At 33.2% G+C, this 11,195-nt stretch overlaps 1 protein-coding gene across 1 annotated transcript; it reads right to left on the bottom strand.

The window, feature by feature from the left end:
* Nucleotides 1-1,069: 1,069 nt before the first annotated feature.
* On the bottom strand, nucleotides 1,070-9,940 carry LOC145222533 (kelch-like protein 28). The gene is made up of 10 exons (XM_080088676.1): nucleotides 9,787-9,940; nucleotides 9,498-9,712; nucleotides 8,007-8,150; nucleotides 7,808-7,892; nucleotides 7,660-7,751; nucleotides 6,618-6,816; nucleotides 6,230-6,370; nucleotides 3,055-3,213; nucleotides 1,941-2,085; nucleotides 1,070-1,647 (listed from the first exon to the last, which is right to left on the bottom strand). Exons 1-10 carry the CDS (start codon nucleotides 9,938-9,940, stop codon nucleotides 1,530-1,532), a joined length of 1,452 nt encoding a protein of 483 aa, XP_079944802.1. The 3' UTR covers nucleotides 1,070-1,529.
* Between the last annotated feature and the right edge of the window lie 1,255 nt (nucleotides 9,941-11,195).

Here is an 11,195-nt window from a genome sequence, read left to right as displayed (position 1 = left end):
AAACAACGTTTGTCAACATGTTTTTATTTACAGACAGTTAAGGTTTTGTTGGCCATTTTTTTGCAATCTCTTTTCTTTCTTTAATAGTCAACGTCAGATGTAAAATTGATCCTACTCATTCGTTTTTTTTTAGAAATTACCATCTAACCAGATGAAAAGAGCAGTTGGGGTTACTAGAAGGAGGGTCAGGGGCCTTGGGTTACTTAAAGGGAGCAGAATCTTTGAAAGTTTTAGAACCACTGTACTAAGGGTATAAAGCACTAAATTGGGAGGTCTGAACCAAGGGCAGGTACCCCCCGAGTGGAATGTGCAATATACGCTTAGGGGGTGTCAGAATAAATACAATTTATGCGTATTTATGATATGTGAAGGTTCCATGGTTGGATATATTTTTCGAATAACTTCTTTAAATTTATATCACTTAATGTGCCTAAATGCTTTTACTTTGATATATCATTTAATTTCAATAGATATTTTCTGGTGATTTAATCATTAACATTACTGTCAAAGTACTGGTGTATATAGAATACATCGTTCAAACGTTTTGATAATCTCTGTTGTCATCATCAGTGAAGGTGTATTTACTGGTGCATGTAACAAAACTATCATCACAAAATAAAACAATGAAAGTTTTTAACAAATTTCTAAAAAATCAAATAAAAATGGCACACATAAATCTTTTGAGTTTGATCTGAAACAATTCCAAGATCAACGTTACAATCCCAAGGCAAAGGTGTATAAAATATATGTTTGTCTCTTCCAAAAAAGAAAACCAGATGCATAAATTGACATATGTTTTTAGCCTCTACAATCTTACATTTTTGCCCATTGTAAAATCATATTAATCAGAGTATTTAAAACATGACAAATATAAAGCATATAAATAAGAGATTCCGAAAATCACAGTTGCAAAACATTAGATAATATTAAAGTATACGATTTTTTGAACTTGCGATTTTTAAAATCATTTTTCTAAAATTATGGAATTAATCACAGAAATAACGTTTTAAAAAATATTATGACTAAGATGATTGTGGTTTTAAAATTGTTTTTATTTTTAATCCGTTGTTTATATCTCTGTAATTATTAAAACATTGAAACACACTTACCTATGCCACTCTTATATTACATTTAAAAACTGTATAACTTTTATAAAGGCTGAAAATCATCAAAAAAATCAAAAAAGAATCAAAATATTGCTCACTGCAACTGAAACTCGTAGGCTTACTATTGTTAGCATACAACCATGTTGCCATAAAATACCTAAATCTGACCATAAACAAAATGACCACATTCTTTCACAATATTTGACACATTGGCCGGCTGCATGCATAGTTAGCATAAAGCAGATACCTTTCCCGATCCGTACACTACACCATTTAGTGTCTAGCATTTGACACATATGTGAAGCTGTATAGGCTAAAATTTGAACAAGGAAAGCCCTATGAACATTTCGAAGTATTTTAGGTTATGTGTTTTTGACGTAGAGGACAAGTAAGCATACAAAAATATACAACTCCTTAAAAGCTTCAGATTGCAACAACTGTTGCACCATAAACATCAGTTTCAGTTTCAAATGCATCTGTCCACTCATCTACAGCTGGGTCATAAACTGTAACTGAATTCAGTTTACTCAGATGGCTTGAGCTGTAAAATAAATAAATAAAAAAATTCGCACCATAATACAGCAAAATCACTATTTGTTATTGTGGAAACCTTTTTTTATTTTATTTATATTTTAGAAACCTGTTTAGATGCAACCATTTTACATTTAGATACTGCTACATGCTACAAAAAATAATGAAAAAGCCTTTAATAAATGTATTTAATTTAACTCAAAACGTTTTGAGAATAAAAATAGTGTTAAGCATGTATTTCAATAGTGGAGTAATTGTGGTTAATGTTCGATTCTTTAAAAACAACAAGAACCAAAATCTTACCCCCCGCCAATAGCAAAGATTTGGTTTCCAATCACACAAGCAGATAAACGGCGACGTGGAATATCAAGTGATGCTACTGTCTCCCACCTGTTCATTTTTGGTTTATATTTTTCAACCGTTGTCTGGTTGCTGCCAGAACAACCACCTGACAAATTAAAAAACAATTAACAGGATTAGATACCACCAATTGTTTATCCAAAGACAATATTCTACCAAGAGACCAGACACGTTTATTCAGGACCACTGTAAACTACTGTTTATTACAATAGAGTAAAGTGAATAGACAATACATGTAATGACAATCAGTCATCTCCTGGTTACTGATGTGGTGAAGCCCATTCAAAAGCAAAGCTAAATGCCATTTTTAAACATAAAACTCATGCCTCATGGAAAAAGGGATTATCCAAATGTGAAAGGCCTAGGTCATGTACTTTAAAACAGTGCCACGTAAAGTAGTCAACCACCAACCACTTTTCGCAGTTATACTATCTGTTTTGATGCTGGATTAGTGTAGAAGTGTACATCTAAGTAGTCAACATGGGGCGCATGGACAAAATGAGCTGTGCTTCTTTGTTTGAACGCTCATACACAACCTAATTATTCTTTTAACTTCGTCTGTAACATAAAAACCAGTATTGAAAACCTTTTTGAAATAAGAGAAAATAAATTGATATTTTGTTTCAAATGTAAGCTTTTGTTTCCCAGAGATATATGTCCAGTTTCATGTGTTAAAATTATACAGCCATGTTTTGTTATTGCAAAGAACAAAGCTGACCCATTCTTTGCATTTAATGAGGCTTTGTTGTTGGTGATTAAATGACCTAATTTATAACCCTTCTTGAGAGTAGGGGCAAAATTATAGTTTTGTTTGCATAAAAAATACCGGAAATATTTTTAAGATGCTACATAAGGGTACGCCAAAAAGTGCCCAACTGGTACCATGCAATGAAAAGTTTGAGTAACCCTATATTAAAAGGTATAGCTGTTTTTAGGTTTTCATATTTTGAGTGCTTGGCGGAGGGGTTACCATTTATAGTGTGCAACTTCAGGTACTTATCTGCCACTTTTTTGTACATTATATTTTAAACTAAAATTCAGTTGAAAATCATATTACCAATCGCAAAGATCTCTCCATCCAATGCCACACATGCAAAACCCCATCTTGATTGTTTGAGAGGTGCAATCTTCTTCCATTTTCCAAATCTTACATCTAAACATTCACATGAGTCCACAAGTTTGCCATCATTCGCGCCCCCAATGCAATACAGTAAATCTAAACAAATGAAAAAAATTCACCACATAAAACTCAAGAAAACAATAAATCAGCACTACACTCCTATTACAGCACTGAACATTATGACATAAGTCCAAGCTGTAGATATAGTGTAGTTTTCATTGTTTGTTTCAAGAAAGGCTAAAATGTACACACATTCGCTACACACCAATCTGCTAAATTACTCCAACCAAAAGCATGTCTTGTGTTTGAAGTAAAGACAAATTCGATTACGGGCATACCCGTATAAAAAATTCCAGTTAATAGCATTATTCAAAAACGAGATTGTGCAATTACCGATTGATTGATCAACCACACAATATTTTTGAGGGGCTAAAGTTTTTAAAGTTCTCTTCTCTGGGATTTAAAATCCATATGCAATAAAACTGATAATTAGGGCGAATATTTTTTGACTTGTCAAAAAAGGCAAAAATTTGTCAAAATTTTAAAATAGGTCAAAAATTGTCAATTTTTTTTGCAAAGTCAATTTTTTTACAAAGTTAAAATTGTTTACAAACTGCATTGTCATGGTGTTGTAGAGGTTGCACTGTCAGTGAACGTTTCATTTTACACCTTGTAGCCTACTTTATACTGTTGTAATTGGCCCATTGTCTACTTGTTGTGAATCATAAACCATCAAGTGAGTGAAATAATTAGGTTGATATGGCGTGATGCTCAATACACCTCAAAACATGCACAATTTTGGTAGGTCCCAAGTCATTTTACGGCAGATGCAGGTTAGGTACAGCTCTTGCTTAGAGTTTTGCTTTAGATACTTCATGTATCTTTCGTTTAGACAAATGTATTGAATAATTTTCGTTGTGGCTTAGCTGCAGTTTTTGGGCAGTGATTTTTAATTAGCTCATTTCCATTTTCAGAATAGGTTAGGTCTTTGTTCAGATTTATGCCCTTCTGTTAGAATTTTGCACATTCTTTCATTATAGTTAGATTAGCCTACAGCCATATTTTCACTTTTTGTACAATAATGCGTAATTAACTACTTGATTTCTTCATAGGTCAAAATTTTGTATAAAAAAAGTTTTTTAAAGTCAAAATTTGTCAAAATTTTTAATTTGTTGGTCAAAATTTTCGTTTTTTAGGTCAAAAAATAATCGCCCTACTGATAATGTGATTATCTAAATTTGGTTGCACCTCAATATTATGGATACTACTTTCATTTATTCTTTATGTGATATGTTTCTTCAAATCAGGGTGTGCAACATTTTTCGTCAGTGGGCGTTATAACCTATTTCAAATGATGACCATACATTTGTTTTGTTTTTAATTTTGTTTACTAAACAAATGTAACATTCGGTGAAGTACATGCAAACTTGTGTATGGCCCAGCGGTTAGAAAACGCTGGTAGCTTATACTTGTTATGTATAGTGTAGCAACTTAGGAGATTTACCAAAAAGTGTTTTGGTGAGGGCCACCCTGAATAGTTTGTCAGGCCGGATTGTGGCCCACAAGCCGCCTGCTGCACTCTCTGCTTTATATGATCTAAGGCAGGGGTGGGCAACCTGCAGCCCGCGGGCCGCATGCAGCCCTTCATTAAAGGTTGTGTGGCCCCCAGAGACGCTTGGATTTTAAAAGTACTGGCAAACGAGTCCAATTATTACATATTTTGAAACTGATTAATGCGCCTGATGCTAGTTTTCTGCAGTCTAGCCGAATGTGGCTAGAATCAAGTAGGAATTATACTTGTAACTAAGCAAAAGGTTGCCCACCCCTAAAACAAAGGTTGCCCACCCCTGATCTAAGGGTTATGTGTTAGAATGCATGCTACTTTAATAAAAAAGTCATAATTTGCAATATATCACATAAAAAACTAGAAAGGTTGTTTTCTGACATACTTCTTTTTGATATATTCTATACGGTATTTACCAATTGACTATACACATCATTTGATCTATACACATGATTGCTTGTTTTTGCAAACAAAAACGAATGGGTCCCCACATGCGTGTTTGTACGGATTTATGGAAAAGAAATGTTGCAGTTATTTTTAGATTATTAAGGACAAATTACTAGAAAGCATTACCCCAAATTTAACAAAGTTTGGTCTGTATTTTTTGCATGATTATTGTTAAATAAATTACTGGTTCTTCAGCAGCCTATCGCGGTGTAGTCACTGAACGACCGTTTAAATACGGTTTTTAATAGCATGCTGCCCTCAAATATTAACAATAGTGTTCTCCCAAACTATATTTATCTTACGTATTGTTTCTGGAATATATGTGTAAAAATTAAAGAAGCTATGTTGTGACAAAAAAAACATTCTCAACTGTGCTCTGTGTTTCCTACAAGTTAACCTTCAGTGAAATGACAATAAAAAGTCATTAAACGGTCATTGACAAGTTGGCCGCCTTATGACAGCTGAAAAAACTGAACCGATTATTTCAGGATTAAAGGGGTGCAAAATCGGTGAATCCAATAGAAAATTAGAAAAATATTTAGAATATCTTACATCTTTTGGTTCAATAGCTAACATCTATACAAATTTAAACAAATTTATAGCACTCTTTCATGACCAAACCAGCATTTGAAAAATTGCGTTTTGAGGGCCTAGAGGCGAACCACTGGGTCATTCAGGATCAAACGTCAGGAGGGTCAAATTCGAATTAATAACTAACATCTGTCCAAATTTCAATAAATTTAAAGCACTCTTTCTTGACCAAACGAGCATTACAAACCAGTGATGACAAAAAATATGTTTTGGGGGACATTTAGAGTTAAACTTCAGGAGGATCAAACTCTGTTATTAACTAACATCTGCCCAAATTGAATAAATTTGAAGCACTCTTTCATGACCAAACCAGCGTTAGACAGAAAAAGAAAAAAAATGCAGAAAACAAAACAAAATGTGTCCCCTTTAGGGAAGGGGACCCATAAAAACTCTATAAGGTATTCCCAAATCTGTAACCAACAGTATCTGTACTTTTTACCACTAATCTTGAGGAGACAAAAAGCCCCACTTTTTGCACCCGCGACCACTGGTAAAAATCAACATACTGACCATTAATAACAACAGTTCCATGACTTGCCCTTGCATCCAGCATATCACCTATCATTGTCCATTTGTTGCTGCAGATGTCAAACTTTTCACAACTTGATAGATATGTGCCATTGTTATAACCCCCAGTGACAAAAATTTGCTCTGTGAAATTGGATATATTAAGAAGATTACAAGTGTTGCTTACCCAATTGTGCTCAGCTTCCAGTGTTATTTCTTAAATTTTCCTATTTCTGCCACAGACATTTGAAAGGTACCCACTTGGGCACTCAGCAAGTTCAATGTACTGTTTTTGTTACAATTTCATGAATTGCTTATAAACTCAGATTAACACTTTGCTGGACATAGAGTTATTGATTCACAATGTTATAAACTCCAAGATACAATTTACCTTGAATTAATCCTGATCTACAATCATCACGGGCCATTAACATATCTGACAATAAAACCCATCTTGGCTGATGATTTAAATGCAGCATTTCACAAACTTTAAGGGGATTGGTACCAATGTGGGTTTCAGCACCTCCAATGACAAAAACTTTATTTTCACTCTTGACTGCAGTTGCTCCACAGCGACCAACATTGAGTTTCTAAATGATAAAAAAGAAGTCTTCTCAACTAACTTAGTTTTTTCATTTACCCAGAAAGTCAAAGTCTTGGTGGTTGGTAATTTGGGCCGAGTTTTTGCAAAGACATGACTTTTATTAACTCTAATTGGTAACTTTAAATTTTTCTAACTGAAGTGCGCAGAATCAAATAAGACTGACTACAATTTTTTGCTGGTTTGCACATTGTTTTAAGTAAACAACAATTTCATTGAGTGTTTGAATGATCATGCTGTGGCATCAATCATCTTAGATCTACAAATCTAAATCTAAAAAGGTTAAGAACACTGCTTTCAACCAAAATCTACTGCTTTTATAAGACTCAGCCAAGCAGTTACAGATGTGTATGGAAAGAAAAAAAAGTTGTTTTAGGCAATGTTGTTTACCTATAATGCTGTTGGAAAACATGTTTAGTTAGATTAATGACTGTACTATGGTAAAGTCAAAATTGGTTTTCTTTTGCAATAAATGCTTTTTATTAATTGAAAAGTTGAAAACAAAGGAACATTATGACATCATATTGTATAACCTAACAACATAGGGTCACTTGGACAGTTTTCTACTGTAATTTTATTTATGCATAATGTTTCAAAACTACTCTGGCCAAGCATTTAAAAAAATGTTCACATGAAATAATTTTAGAGCTTTTTAAACTATATTTTAAATGATTTCTATGGTTGAGACTCAAGCATAATTTTATTGCACCGTCAAACACAAATTTCATATGTGTTAACAGAGATCAACTCAAGTTGCATAAATACAAAGTCCAGGGGCTTAAGAAGTGAGGGCAAAAGTTCTAACAACTCTCAAACACTGAGAAAAACTTACTGGAAGCTTCTTTGCTTGTTTGCTTTTGACATCGTATACAACACAGTCTTGTTCTGAATCATGTCCACTAATGACCAGAAATTTTGTACTTTCAGCTGCAAGGTCAAAATCATTCAAAACATAGTAAAGTTGAGGTATAGAAAATAAGGTTTATTACCTGGGATTCTTTTGTTCATTTTTAGTGAAGCTTGCGCTAACAGGTTAATGCAAACTAAGTTGTTTTTCACCAAAACCTGCAAAACAGCTTTGTATCAATGCACATAATCAAGCATTTTTATATAAGAGATAAATAAGCTAAACTATTAGGGCCAATTATTTCTGCCAAAACTAGCGTTCTATATACTTACCTCATTGTAAACTTCATCCAAAAAATTAACAGACATTGATGTGAGGTGAAGTTGTGAAAAAAGATTAACAAACAATTCCTCACGTTGAAGAGGATTGTACCGCACCCATTGCACAATCCCACTAAAAACAGCTTGCTCGCAGTTCTGTACATATTTACAACCAACTTTAAATCTTTCCCAATGCAACAAAATTAAAATGTTTACATATTAGAGGGAAATTCATTATTCTTTTTTTAAAAACATTTCTTTTTTAAAAACACACATTCTTAAAAACATTTTTAACTAAAAGGGTGGTTTAACACATTTTGCTATTGCACATACACTTTCACTTATTTGAAAATGGTAATTTATTCCCTATGCTCATTTAATATTGGATCCAATATTAGGCAACATGTTTTTATAATCATGAAGAAACCCACACATGCAAAACTTTAAATAATTAATTTTAAAAAAAACACAAGAAAATTTGGAGTTGCAAGGCCAAGCACAATGATTGGTACTATGCCTTAAACCAGGGCTTCTCAAACTGTGGGTCGTGACTCCCATTTGGGTCGTGAAATATAATTTTGGGGTCGTGGAACATTATGCGTTGTTATGGCATTCACAATAAATGGCATCTGTGCGTACATTTATTGTTTAAACATCACTCCTGTGTATAGGCTAAACCAGATGTGCACAGCCTGCGGCCACAGAGATGAGCTTGTGCGACCGCGAACATGTTTATTAGAACATATGTGGCGGCCATGACGTAAATAAAAACTTTATTACCAGCCTAGTAGCCATATGCGCCAGACTTTTGTATGCCTATTGTGTGCAAACAATGCAAAAACTTATACCCAAGCATCACAATATATATTATGACGCCAAAAAAGCTAGACTTACAATCTGTGTATCAAGTTAGAAATTTTATTTATGCTTTTTAGGCACCATTAGATGGTATATATATATATAATATATAAGTATTTCTTTAATTCAGTAATTTTAAAACATAAGCAAGCAGGCAATAAGCGGCCACTGGTGAAATAAAGATCTGCGATGCGGCTGTCATAGTGAAAAGATTGTGCACCCCTGAGCTATACCCATCAAGGGGTTGCATAGAAATTTCTGTTTTAAAATCTGTTTTTTAAAATCGCAGAGCAAGAAAGTTTGAGTAGCCCTGTCTTAAACGATCATGTCATATAAAGTATAAACTGTCTAAATGTCATGCATTTCTGATTTTGTTTAGAGTTTGTTTTATTTTAAAAGCAGAATAGTATATGGTGTTTCAATTCGGAAATTGTTTAAAAAGTTCGCCCATTTTAGGTGTTTGGTCGGGTAAATGTAGGGTTATCGAATAAAATAAAACATATGGCACATCTACAAAGCTACATCTACCATCTATGAAACTTTCATCCAAATTCATCAAACGTTTAAAGGCAAAAGTGGATGGACAAATTTTGAGAGGATCAATAACAAAAATGTTAAGTATATAAATCACAAAACACAATATACTTTGCTTCTGTTTTCAAGAATAGAAGAAATATCGCTAGCAGAAAGTTGCCTAAAATCTTCATGCAGAACAACATCTTCAAAGTTATTAGCAATTGATTTGTTTGCTTTGTTAAGCAAATCATCCAGGTTGTATCGCTGAGCATAAGCTCGAAGTTTCAAGCAGTTGTCAGCAGATACAACATTGAGGAGAAAGGCACTGCATTTTGCTTTGAGAACTTTAAAACAACAGTTTAATATAATTTTAGATTTCAAATTTAAAGCAAAGCAAAAAGTCAGGAAGTTAAAAAACCTTTAATTTCAGTGTATTCTGCATCATCCAAAATATCCAACATGTTTTCTTGCGTTATTTTAATTTCACCAGAATAGATAAATTGGAGAATATTTGCAAGTCGCTGATGTGGAATCTTTTGCATTTTAACGATGCCTTCATACTTTTCTTTCATCTTTAAAACAAGTAGTTTATGACTAAAAAGTTAAATTGACATTTACTAAAGCTTCAAAAGGTTTCTTGTTATGGAGTTGAGTAAAGTTAAGTGGTTTATTTCATAAAACTTTTATATGAACTGTTGCCATAAAATACGTAAGAGACGGTGTATTATTATTGGAGAAATGTTCAAGAATACAACTTTAGTCATCATAAGTAAATGAAAAGAAACAATGTGGCAGTTCCTCAATCCTTTTTTCTCCACTGCTTCATTTTGTATTTATTGACAATGACAAGCATAACAAAGGCACTCCAGTCTTTAAGCTAAACAAGCTTTATTTCACTTTAAACTTTAAAACATTACCTCGATAGTAAACATTCTTCTGAAAAAGTTTGAGACAAGCATCAACACACTTTTGTGAACTTTAAATTGCTTTCCCTCTGACTCCAGCATCAAATCACAAGTGGAATCTGCTGCATTTCGGTCACTGCATCAATAAATGTGAACAATTTTAAAACATGGAGTTTTGTGACTTACCGTCATAAATTCACATCAAAAAATATGAGAAAAACTATTGAGTTTAAATTATTTGAACTTCATGTATTTCGATAACATTTTGGTGACTACATTAACAAGAATATTATTTATTAGATTTGAAAAATAGCTTTACAGTCAGAATTGTTGGTGTCAAATATAACAAAGATTTATATAAAACATGTAAGGCCTTATATGTGTGCCCAAATACAAAGATGAGAATTTACAAAACTATTCGCAAGACATAGTGATACAGTAAATTGTTCTAAAATCTGCTGCTGCCAGGCATAATATCAAATTACTAGCGCTCTTCTGGCAATAACACTGAATGGGCATTCAGTGTTATTTACCCTGATAAAGGTGACCTGTGTAGGATGTCGAAACTTCAGTGTAAAAATACAATTGTCAGTGAGTTGTTAGTTTACTTTGAAATTATATCAAGACTTACTTATTAAGTAGTTGACCCAACCAAGCTTGGTGTTTAATAACACCATCATTAACGGGTGCCATGGTTACTGCATAAAGTTACAACCAATACACACCTAAAGTACAAGTTTCTGTAAAGCACACTTCATACTACAACTGTACAAAAACAATTGTTATGTAAATTTAAATTACATTGCAATGTGGTCATGCACATATTTTTAAAACTGCTGGTGGCCATTTACTGAGAGAAAACTTATTTGTCAATGATTTAGATATTAAAACTGTTCAATGATTTGGGTATAGAAACAACAAG

The sequence above is a fragment of the Phallusia mammillata genome, chromosome 4 (assembly GCF_965637545.1).
Source record: "Phallusia mammillata chromosome 4, kaPhaMamm4.hap1.1, whole genome shotgun sequence".
Taxonomy (NCBI): Eukaryota; Metazoa; Chordata; class Ascidiacea; order Phlebobranchia; family Ascidiidae; genus Phallusia; species Phallusia mammillata.
This window is presented reverse-complemented; position numbering and strand designations above follow the sequence as displayed.